The sequence below is a fragment of the Staurois parvus genome, unplaced genomic scaffold, assembly GCF_062004578.1.
Source record: "Staurois parvus isolate SC_StPar_1 unplaced genomic scaffold, SC_StPar_1.0 ptg001432l, whole genome shotgun sequence".
NCBI classification, from domain to species: Eukaryota; Metazoa; Chordata; class Amphibia; order Anura; family Ranidae; genus Staurois; species Staurois parvus.
Window position 1 is genome coordinate 6341210 of NW_028319228.1, and position 12756 is coordinate 6353965.

Genomic DNA, 12756 nt, shown 5'->3' on the forward strand with positions numbered 1-12756 from the left:
TTTTACTAACATCATAGCTGCAAAATTGTGCTTAGGCGTGATTTGTTTTACCCTTCGGTATGAAGGGTTTAAACTGCTTCTTGTCCAACTTTTAATTGCCAAGTATTTTCTTGTGTTTCCCCAGACTGAATAATTTTCTCCTCAATGTTAGACTCCCTATTTAGATATTTGTACATTGCGATCAGGTCTCCTCGCAAGCGTCTCTCTTCCAGGGAATATAAATGTAGCTGTTCTTCATAACTAAGATCCTCCAGCCCCTTTATTGGATTTGTTGCCTTTCTCTGACCTCTCTCTAGTTCCATCACATCCTTCCTGAGGACTGGAGACCAGAACTGGACAGCATACTCAAGATGTGGCCAGGCCAGTGTTTGGTAAAGCAGTAGCATTCGTTTTCTCTTGAGTAGATGCCCTTTTTAATACATGCTAATAGTCTGCAGGCCTTGCTGCTGCTTGGCATTGCATGCTTTTGCTGAGTCTCTTCTCCAGTAGGACCACAGACCTTTTTCATTCCTCTTACCCCCGGAGGTTCTCCCCCAGTGTGTAACTTGCTTTTGTATTTATAGCCTCCAACTGCATTGCCTTACATTTTCCTACATTAAACCTCATTTGTCATGTAGTTGTCCACCCGTCTATTTTATTGAGGTCGTCTTGTAAAGTTGCTATATCCTGTTGTAAGGTTATTACCTTGCATAGCTTTGTATCCTCAGCAAACAGAGTAATTTGTACAAACTGTATGTAGTTTATACACAGAATTGGTCCCATCCTTAAGCCAAGTGCACACGATCAGAAAAGATGAAAAAAGATCGCTTATGAAGTGATCGTATGATCTGATTTAGTACATAGCTTTTATCAGAAATTATTCGAAGGGACAAGCGCAAAAATTGCCTTAGTGTATCCCACTTAAAACTCCAAATCATTCAGAAGGCATACTAATTATCACCGCCCTCTGGATGTGCTCCTGTAACTAGTTTCTCTCCAGGTACATTCGCATGTCAATGCCAACAGATCTTAATTTGTAAATTAGGCATTTATGGGGAACTGTATCAAATGCTTTGATGTCCAGATACATTACATCCACAGACCTTCCCCTATCGAGATTATGGCTCCCTTCCTCGTAAAATGTCAACAGGTTGATCTGGCAATAAGCTTTCAAAAATGCACGTTTGGATACTATTTTCATCCGCAAACTCTACGATAGTACAGCATGTTGTTTGTATAGTAATCAACGAGGGAAGTGTGTGTGTGTGTGTGTGTGTGTGTGTGTGTGTGGGGGGGGGGGGGTTACAGGGACATTAGTACAGACTGCCTTAATTGCCCATCTTAAATTCTTCCCACGACTGTTGATTTGCGAGTGGGAGATGTTGGGATTATCCCACAAGGGTGTATGCGGAGAGAAGGTCAGGGGAGAAATATTTTGCTGCGGCATTATGCCAAACCACAAGGATTTTATCATTGGGCTAGTAACAGCTGGCTTGGATCTGGAGCCCCTGAAAACGAATTTTCTTAAAGTGCCATACATGTTTAGTAAGGCCGCCTCCACGGTAACTGCACGATTGTTTCAAGACACGGCAAACCACCAGCAACCTGTTACCAGCACCACCGCCCATTAATAAAATTGAAAATTTGAAGGGGACAGGCCACCCCAGTGACAAAGGGAGTTGTAGTGTCAACTTTGCAAGATGTGAACCTTTCCCAGCCCATACAGTGGAAAGCGCAATACTGTCCAATTTATGGAACAATGTTTTCGGTGTGGGAGTTGCTGTCTTCCTAAAGCAATAAAGGAATTTCAGCACAGTGGCTAAATGGTTAGCACTTCTGCCTGGCAGTACTAGGGTTGTTGCTTCAAATCAGAGTAAAATCAGAGAAGAACGTGTTAAACACAGATATGCAAGACTTAAAAATATGGTCATATTGGCTGTCTGTGTTACTGTGTTTGCTTGTTAATGTCAAATGTTTTTTTTTTGTCTGTTCAGGCAATGTAGATTTTTCATATCTGGAATGTCTTTTTACTACAGTCTTGAAGCCAGTGCAAGGCGGCCCTGTTTGCATCGCCATGCAGGAAGCTTTTGGCTGCGCAGTGGAGAACCGCTTCCTTCAACTCCAAGATGATGACTGTGACCCCTTGGATCTCCTGCATCAAGCATCAATTTACACTGCCCAGCGTAAGAAGACAGCAGCTGCCAAAAAATCAGGTAACCAAAAAGGAAACAAGAAGGAATCTCAAAAGGAGAGGAAGACTCAAGTTGTTTCTAGTACAGAAGTACAAGGTATGTTTAACGAAATATAAATGAAACCTCATGCTACTGAATGTTAGGGCATTCGTTAACGTGTGAAATATAGGTGTCATTGAGCTTTACATGCAAATTCTTGCTGAAATTCAGTGCCTGAATTCATAGGCTTTGACTATCGCAATTTTTTTTTTTTGTTTTGGGTGAAAGCAATACAGTTCTTGAATTAAAGGCTATGTAGTAAAAAAATAAATAAAATACAAACTGCAGTTTGGAAAAATGTTGATTGATTTGTTAACCATGTCTGTAGACCAGCCCTTAACTGGGGTGCCGTCTGAGGTCCTCGGGGGTGCTGAAGCATCATGGATGAGAATGGGAGTAGATCAAGCTCGCTGTGCTGCTGTAGTGTTCGGAGCTCAGTCCTGTATAGGTAAGCTGGCAGATCTCTGAATTGTTCATCTGCACACTGGCAGCTCAATCAGGGGAACAAGCAGAGCAGTGGACAGTGTCCTGGGCCCTGGTCTCTTCTTCCCTCTACAGGGCAGCAGTGCTAACAAACCGATCACTAGGCAATGCGAGTGGAGGCACAGTCTGCATTTGGCAAAAAGGCTGTGTGTGTATGTATGGGAGTTTACGTATGTGTATGTCTGTACATTTTTAATTCTGACCCCTAATCCAGTAGATCAGAACTGCTTTTCTAATCTAGTGAGACTGTGTTTTTTTTGTTTTTTTTTTTTCCCCCCCTAGTCTTCCAGGACAGCCTGTGAGACATTAAGCTCCTCCCTCTAGGACAGGAAACACATTAGTCAAGACTCTAAGAGGTGGTCCTCCGGGTCTCCCCTTTCAGTTTTTTACTTTTTTTTTTCTCTGGATGGGAGGGAAGCATGTTTAGGAACCTCTGTGGGGCTCAATGAATAAGGATAAAAAAAAAGCATTCCCGGAGAGTAAGAGAAAATCTGGGTTCAAAAAGTTTTTTTTTTTGTGGCCACAGGCAGCAGGGTCAACAGGAAAAAAATAGCCACCCCAAGAAGCACTGGTTGGGGCACAAAAGCCAGGGAAGAGGAAACCTCCTTTTCAGTCCACCTTAAACTTCTGCCAAATCTGACTCCTGCATCCCTGGGGGGGAGGGGGCACGACTGGGGGACCTTTCTCCCACAGTGGGCTTCAGTGAACAAGTCCGTACGCCCTAGACATAATAAAGAACTTCTACAGGTTGGAGTTAGACTCAGTCCCCCTTCTAGATTCCTGATGACGTCCTTCCTGCCAGATCAGGAGAAAGTGGAGGCTTTGTCTCCTGATGGGAGATCTCTTGGATCAGTGGGTTCTCTCGCAAGTACCCCGAGGCGAGCATGGGCAGGGGTTTTATTCCCACGTTTTTGTGGTGAAAAGGCCATCTAGCAAATTTTTGTCTGATCTAAAACCTTCGTCCACTCAACAGGCTGACTGAGGAGACTATGGTCTTCGTTCAAGAAGAGTTTTGTCTTGACCCCTCTGATTCTTCTTCCACAGAGGGAGGATATGATTTCCCAGGGGCCTTGAGGTTTCTTCAGGGGGTGCCTTGGCAATGTGGATGTTGCTGTGTTATATAAAACTATTAGAATAGTTTTTCACATTTTTAGAATGGGGTGCCTCGGAACTGTCCATAATTTTAAAGGGTCTTGACTGAAAAAAGATGTAGAAACACTGTGCTAAGGTATTGAAGAGGTTCAACTCCTGGATGGAGGCTCAAGGCTGAGGACCCCGGGATGTCCCGGCAGTCTTGGATTTCTTTCAGGCTGGGGTGGATAAGGGGCTCTCGGTAAGTACTTTAAGAGTTGATCCACACATGTGCAGGTTTCACAGCTAATTGATACAGCTGTTCACGTCAGGTTCAGGACAGGATTAGCTCAGGATCTTATGTTCACACGTGGTTTAGAAACGGTTCCCATAGAAGTCAATAGCCTGTAATCTGCACCTGAACAAGACCGCTCAGAAATCGTACATGACTTTCAAATCGCACTGAATCTGCACTGCCAGTGCACCTGACATATGTGAACAGGCACCATAGGAAGCAATATTTTTTTCACGTCATGCGGTTTGAACCGTATGTATGGGAACAGGCACAAAAGGTGCACGCCTTGGCTCTTGATGTGTTTTTCAGGTCCCTCTCCTGCAAGACTCATTTGTAGCAAGACTCATTTGTAGCAATCTTTTTTGCCTTCCAAATTTGAACCAGCAAAGGGTTTTTTTTTTTTTGGGGGGGGGGGGGTTTGGTTGCAATCACCTCTGCGCAGAGGGTAAGTTTATTGCAAGCACTCTATTAGGGAGCCTTTTTTGATTTTTGAAGACCGAGTTGTGCTTAAAACAGACCCAGGTTTTCTTCCCAAAGTGTCCTCATTCTTTCATAGGGCAGAGGATATTGTTCTGCTGACTCTGTTCCTCCCCGACTAAGGGGAGGGGAAGAAGAAATTTAGTTTTAGATTTTAGGAGCCTGTTGGCTTACCTTAGGGTTTCCAAGGATTTCAGGAAGTCTTGATTCCTTGTTTAATATCTCAAGTGCACGTAAGGGGCATGGAGCATCAAAGTCTTTTTATTGCCAATTACATCGTTTGGCTAAGATTCCACCGCCCTTTGTGAATGCAAGGCAGCTACATGGTCCAGCTATTCAGTGTGTGTGAAATATCTTCTGTCAAGTAAAGTGCAGGCATTTGGATGAAAGGTCCTCCCAGGCAATGGTAACGCCATTGGGGGGGGGGGGGGGGGGTTTATGTTGCTAATCTCACAGGCTGTCCTGGAAGATGAGGGGAGAAAACCAAAGTTGGGTTTACTGGTAACTAATTTTCTAGGAGTCATCCAGGACGGCCGGATTTCCCACACTGTTTTTTTTTTTTTTTTTTTTTTTTTCTCTCCAATTGAGTTGTGCTCGTGTTTTTGTTGTGTGTGTTTTTTTTTTTTTTTTTTTGTCTTCTGGTGGTTCTTGGGAATACTGCAGGGGAGACCTGAAGGACCACCTCATAGAGATTCTTGGCTAATGTGTTTCCTGTCTTGGAGGGGGGAGCTCTTGGTCTCACAGGCTGTCTTGGAAGACTCCTAGAAAATGAGTTACCGGTAAGCCTGATTTTTTTATATTTTTTTTTTTCTCCCCTTTTTAGGGCTTGTTCACAGTAGTGGCAAAGACGACCACTGCTCTGAAGAGCGATCCATGTTCAAACCATATTTTAGATGCATTTGACAGGTGGTAAGGAGGCAATATGTTGCCTTCTCACGCTGTTTTTTACCACCTTAAATGCAGCATCAACACGCTGCAATTGCAGAGCAGTTGCAGCACGGCCCAATTCACCTGAATGGGTCACGTTTGGTGAGCAGTAGTGCCTGTTGAATGCAACAAGTGGTATGATTCCTTCAGCATACGTACGACCCCTGCTTTTAAAGCTAAAGGAGAACCTGTTGGGAGATAAAACACAGCTTAACTGCATGGTTTTATCATCCCCAACATCGTATGTGAACAAGCCTTTAGACTGGGGTGTCTTACAACTAAAATCTTTAAAAGGCACCTTGACTGAAAAAGATTGAAAAACATTGCTGTAGACCATTTGCAATCAGAAAAGAGGTTCAGAAAAAGGACTTGCTCCATGTAAAGAAAATATTAAAAACCTGCTGATTGGTGAAGAGGACGACAGGGCAAAGCTCTGTCAATTTAAACCATATAGAGCTCTGTCCTGTCAGTGGGGATGTGCCAGTTTGTTTCCCTGAAAGTTCCTCACAGTACACACACACACTGGTTAGACACAGATTTAACCCTTTGCCCTAGATGTTTAACCCCTTCACAGCTAATGTCATGAGTTCACTGACAGTGTATATATTTAGCCCTGACCACTATATTAGTGTCACTGGTTCCCTCAGTGTCAGATTGCCCGCCATACTATTGCAGTCCTGCTATAAGTAGCTTATCGCCACAATTGCTAGTAGAAAAATAAATATTCCAGTATATACAGTGAATGAAAAAAGTATTTGATCCCGTGCTGATTTTGAATGTTTGCCCACTCACAAAGAAATGATCAGTCTAAAAATCAATTGTAGGTATAGTGTAACACACAAAATTCAAAAGAAATGCATGTCTAACATTATGCTCTGATTTGCATGTTCATTAGGGAAATAAGTATTTGCCTATCATTCAGCAGGATTTCTGGCTAAATAAAAACAAACAAGGGCGCACTCTCATCGTGCATTACTGTGGTATAACTCGTCATTTATTAAATAAAAAGATGTATACTCAGAAACCAATGTGATTATAGGCAGTAAAGGTGATCCACAAATACAGTAACAATGCAAACTGTGTCTAATGATGCGGATAAGCCGACGCGTTTCAGGAGCTGAACCCCCTTCCTCAGAGCTCCGAGGAGTATTTACAATCTTGAGGACTATGGCAGATTAAGACAAGTCCATTTAGTTCAGCAAAAAAACCCTAAAAATTAATTTCTGATCCCCCATAAGGCAATTTGATATTTCCTGGATCAGTAATCCCTGTTAACAAAAATGTTAATATCCAGTTACAATTTGTGCATTTAGGAATGCATCTAGCTTTGTTAGTTACATCCCTTTTCCTAAAGACGTAAAGAGTGGCTCCTTGCCCTCCTGTAGTGATCTGAAAAGTCTATAATCTACTGGAACATCCAGATCCTTCTCAGTCCTTGATTTTGCCTGCCGTTCTCTAAAATGTGATGCAGGCATGTTTTTTTTTTTTTTTGTTTTTTTTTTTTTAGCCCTCAAGTGCATGACTTTACATTTATCAACCTTAAACCTCATTTGCCACATTGTTGCCCAATCAATAGTGTATCGAGGTCAGCCTGTAAGTTTGAGACATCCTGTAAGGACATTATTCCACCTAATAGTTTGGTGTCATCTGCAAACACTGAAATGATACTTTTAATTCCAAACCATATATAAATGTTAAAAAGTAAAGGTCCCAACACTGAACTTCGGGGTACACCACTTAGACCTTTCAGAGTATGAATTAGTCACTACACTCTGAATATGGTCTTTTAGCCAGTTTTCTATCCATGTACAACCTAATTTTTTTAAGCCTGTAAACTTTAGGCGGTTGGCAACAAGTCTATTGCATTCTACAACTCTCGGAAACCTGGACAGGAGTGGAGTGGCATTTACAACCCTCGGAACCTGGACAGGAGTGGGGTGGCATTTACAACCCTCGGAACCTGGACAGGAGTGGGATGGTATTTACTGGAACCAATCTCCTGTATTTTCTCTAGCAGATAAAAGCCTGTTTCTCCTCCTCCTTCTTCCCTGAATGAACATAGTGAGTGATCGGTACTCATTACTCGCCATGTTTATTCATAACTGAAGCATAGTAAACGGTTTTTTTATGCTTTGCTTCATGAATGAACAGGGAGAGTGCAGGGTTCTTCCTGTTCAATCATTCTGTGTAGCTGAAGCTGCAGAGATGGAGAGTGAAGAATGAAGACTGTCCTCAATCTCTTTCCCCTGTTTCAAAACAGACACAAATAGCACCTAGGGATGCGCTGATATTTCGGCAGCTGAAATGTATCGGTTGAAAATGGTGGTGTTGGCATTTTATGGATTGGGGGGGGGAGGTGCCGATCATGGCGCTAAAAAAAAAAAACCTATGGTTTTGCTGCAATTTTACAACATTGAGGGTGCATTTTTCATAGGCCACGCGACTCAAATGCAAAACCATGTTTTTGATGTGAATTTGCTGCATTTTCAAGGCATTTCAGGCCTGGCTCACACCAGTGCAGTTTGCATTTTGTTTTGCAGTGAGTCTTGTTTTTTGTGCACATGTACTTTTGACAGCTCTTGCATTTTTCATGTTTTTTTTTTTTTTTTGCAAACTTGTTGCTGAGCAGATTAGAATGCAAAACGCATCAAAAACGCACTACATGCATTTTCTGCAACCTCTCCATTGAAGTCTATTGAACCAAAAACACAACGCTGTGCATTTAAATTAAAAAAAAAAGTCTGACTCTTTCCAAAAACGCAGCAGCTCAAAAAAACAATGCAAATGTGTCCCATAGGAAACCATGTTACATGGACTGCAGTGCGTTTCTGCAAAAAGCAATAAAAACTCCTTGGTGTGAACCAGACCTCAGTGGAGAGGTTTTTTTTTTTTTTTTTTAAATTTAAACTGGCCAAATATACACCAAAAATGTGGCAAACAGGATTTTTAACACCACAAGGGAAGCGCAACAGACCAGTGTGAATACATGCTTTGAATTTAAAGGAATGCATTTTTCTTGAGCCTGCCTTTGTGCTTTTTTTTTAACGCAAAAGCACTTCAAAAACTGCTCTGTGTGAAAGCAACCTATTGGCCAAAAAGGTGCTGAAAATAAATTCCCGTTCATTTTAAATTCAGGCGATTAATCAAAAGTCAAATATAAAAAGTCTGTTTCGGTCATCAGCCAAATGCATCCTGAATTTTCAGTTTCAGTTCAGAATTTTCATTTTGGTGCACCACTAAAAGCCCCCCCCCCTCCCAACAGGGCTGCTTAAAAAGTGTAAAGAAAATTGAGAGGAAAAAAGGGGAGCTGATCCCTGGTGATTTTTGATCTCTTTAATGTTGTTCAGGTAGCTCTCCCCACCTCCAAGGTTGCCTGCCTCCGCTTTTAGATAGCTGACAGGGATTAGAACATGTCAGGCCTTTTGCTGTCTGTGCCCCCAATAGGGAGATTCATCCTCTTTATTTGTCCTATTTACCATTATCACCGAAAGTGGGGAAAAAAAAAAAAATCCTGCATTTTGGGTTGTCTCTAGAACAGGTATAGAGGGGAAATCTTTCAATCAGGACACTAGTTCCAGTGGCCCTGATGACAACTAGGGATTCCCTTACTTTGGATGGTTACAGGACAGCAAGTGAAGGGAAATCTCCACAATGGGACATAGATGGCAGAATACATTGACATGTTATAACCCTCCCTTTACTCTATTCAAAGTGGAAAGTTTAGCCTTTAACTCTGCTTAACCACTTGGCAACCGTACTATAGCTGCATTACAGCTACACCGTGGTTACCTAGTTCTAGAAGCACGTCATATGATGACCCGGTGATCGACCTACGGACCCGCTGATCACGTGATGAGGTAAAAGACCAATCACAGTGGCCTTTTACCACGTGATCAGATGTGTCCAATGACACAGCAGATCACTGAGTAAATACAGTTGTCGGTTATCACCGGCAGCTGTCACAGAGGAGATTGGCGCTGATGAACAGTGCCCTGAAGTGCCACCCATCATTGCCACCTATCAGTGACCATCATTGCTGCATATCAGTGTCGCCTATCAGTGCAGTCTCATCAGCGCACATCAGTGAAGGAGAAAAATTTAGCAAATTTGGAAAAAACATTTTTTTTTCTTTTTTTTGTTTATAATTCAAAAAATAAAACACCCAGCGGCAATTAAATACCACCAAAAGAGAGCTCTATTTGTGTGAAAAAAATGATAAATTCATATGGCTACAATGTTGCATGACCGTGCAATTATCATTTAGCGTGGGTTCACATGTGTGGTGCGGTATGTCGCATGTGATTTGCACAGGGACCGCACCGCATTCCTGTGCAAATCGCATGCGATTTGTGTGCGGTGCAATTGGAGCCATACATTTTGTATGGCTCTATTCGCCCCGGACCAAAAGCGTGCAGGACCCTTTTTTGGGTTCGCACTAGAATCAGATCGCATAGGTATTCACACCTATGTGATCCCATACTGCACATCGCATCGCGTTTTGCGGACCGCTTTCGGGGTGTTAACTGAATATACACACCCGCAGCGTTTTGCATGAACGGGGTGCAATTCTGATGCGGTGCGGAATTTGCATTGGAAGCGCTGTAAATTCCGCGCCGCATCATTGTGAACCAGGGCTCAAAGTGCAACAGCCCTGAAAGCTGAAAATTGGCCTTGATCACAAAGGGGGTTTAAGTGCCCAGTAGGCAAGTGGTAAAAAGGATAAGTACACCTTTTTGTAACCTGTTACATCCGTATTTAGGATGTAACATGTTGCTATATAAGGCATCTGTACGCACACCCCCCTGTTCTCTAATCCCATCCCATGACTTCTTCCTGCTGTCACTATTTAAATCAGAACTAAACGCATTGATTTAATGGTTTCAAAAAAGTTACTGTGAAGGAAATAAGTATTTGATCCCCTGCTGATTTTGAATGTTTGCCCACTCACAAAGAAATGATCAGACTAAAAATCGAATGGTAGGTGTATTGTAACACCAAGAGACAGAATCGCAACAAGAAACAATTGTGGGTGCAATGCCAGGCTCCTGGAGACACTCAGTATAGCTATCTAATGGGTTACTGTCACTGAAGCTCAGGAAAGGTAAGTGAACTATGAGAGCACTCCCCGGCTGTGGAAGTATGGGACTTGTAGTTCATTCAGTCAGTTTGCTGTGAATAGATGCTGCTACTGTGTGAGCGGAGCACAGCCACATGGTTTTTAAAGCAGAACTAAACCCTCTTATGCTTTTCAGCCAAGGAAGCTGCCATCTTCACTTCTGTTTGATCTGAAACTGCCATGGTGCTGCACCCGTGATAAGCTATGACACCAGCCATTTGATGGTTTGACAGTTTGGTTGAGAGCACAAGCAAATGTGTCAGCATTCCCATGCCAGGTATGTACAGTGAAGGAAATAAGCATTTGATCCCCTGCTGATTTTGAATGTTTGCCCACTCACAAAGAAATGATCAGTCTAAAAATTGAATGGTATGTGTAACACAGACAGAATTGCAACAAAAAAATTCAAAAGAAATGCATGTCTAACAAATTATTCACTGATTTGCATGTTCATGAGGGAAATAAGTATTTGATCCCCTATCATTCAGCAGGATTTCTGGCTACCAGCTGTCTTTTTCATACAGGCAATGAGCTGATATTAGAAGCAGGTCTCAAAAGGGAGTGCTGCTAATCTCATTTTGTTACCTGTATAAAAGACACCTGTCCACAGATTCCAAACTCTCCACCATGGAAAAGACCAAAGAGCTGTCCAAGGATGTCAGGGACAAGATTGTAGACCTACACAAGGCTGGACTGGGCTACCAAACTATCGCCAAGCAGCTTGGTGAGAAGGTGACAAGTTGGTACAATCATTCGCAAATGAAAGAAACAAAGCAACTTTCAGTCTCCATAGGTCTGGTGCACCATGCAAGATCTCACCTCGTGGAGGGTCAATGATCATAAGAACAGTGAGGAATCACCCCAAAACTACACGTGAGGATGATGTCCATGATCTCCAGGCAGCTGAGACCACAGTCACCAAGAAAACAATTGGTAACAAACTACGCTGACAAGGATTGGAAAACTGCAGTACCCGCAAGGTTCCTCTGCTCAAGAAGGCACATGTCCAAGCCCTTCTGAAGTTTTGCCACTGAACTGCTGAATGATGCAGAGGAGGACTGGTTGAAAGTTAACAGCTTCCATACAGGGCACTTTTACCCCCTTCCTGCCCAGGCCATTTTTCAGGTTTCAGCGCTGTCACACTTTGACAATTGCGCGGTCATACAACACTGTACCCGAACTAAAATTTTATCATTTTCTTCACACAACTAGAGCTTTCTTTTGGTGGTATTTAAGCAAACACTGGAGTTTTTATTTTTTGCTAAATTAACAAAAAAAGACTGAAAATTTTGAAAAAAAACAAAAAAAAAGTTTTTCTTTGTCTGTTATAAAAGTTGGCAAATAATTGTTCTTCATAAATTTAGGCCAAGATGTATTCTACTACATTTCCTAGGTGACAATAACCCACATTAGGATGTATTATTTAGTTTGTAGGAAAGTTATAGAGTTCACAAACTATAGCATGGATCTGAAAATTGATCAATCCTGAAGTACTGACAGCCAATCTAATTTCTTGAGGTCCAACAATGTCAGAACAGTACAGATATCCCCCAAATGACCCCTTTTTGCAAAGTAGACAGTCTGACGTATTTCATAAGAGGCATGGCAAGTTTTTTGAAGTTGTCATTTTTTTTGTCATTTTTCAGAAAATGAAAAAATTAAAAAAAATTTCACTTTTTTTTTTTACATACTGTCACCAGTGCAGTTCAGCGTCATCACATAACTGGCATGGCGGTGATCAGGAACACTGGTGACCGTACGAAAAAAAAAATATATTTGTTTTAATCTATATTACCTTTTTTTTTTTTTTTTCATATTTCACTATAGTAACATTGTACTACTTTGGGGAAGTGATCAGTTTTTTTTTTTTTTTTTGTTTTTTTTTACACAATTTGCTTATAGCAAAGAATGACTTTGCTATAAACAAGCATTTACCTGAATGACATTGATTCATTCAGGGGTTTTTTTTTTGTGCTTAGCTGTGATTTGGCCACAGCTAACCACATGACACAGCTGGGCTGTGATTGGCCCAGTCTTGTGCATGTGATTGCTGTGACCATTCACAGCTAGACACACTTGTATACAATGGATGGCATGAAAGGAAGCCATCCATTGTATACAACTGCCATGTGACTTGCTGTGATTGGTCACACCAGGTCACATATTACTGGAAACGG

General features: G+C 41.9%; 1 protein-coding gene across 4 annotated transcripts in view; it reads left to right on the forward strand.

Moving 5' to 3' along the window:
- The window catches only part of HABP4 (hyaluronan binding protein 4), a 94781-nt gene that overhangs the window by 44471 nt on the left and 37554 nt on the right, over positions 1 to 12756 (forward strand). For all 4 annotated transcript variants that reach the window (XM_089662143.1, XM_089662145.1, XM_089662146.1 and 1 more), the window contains exon 2: positions 2016 to 2267. In XM_089662143.1, the coding sequence (XP_089518269.1) occupies positions 2054 to 2267 (214 nt within the window). In that variant the 5' untranslated portion in view covers positions 2016 to 2053. The remainder of the gene's footprint in view (positions 1 to 2015; positions 2268 to 12756) is intronic.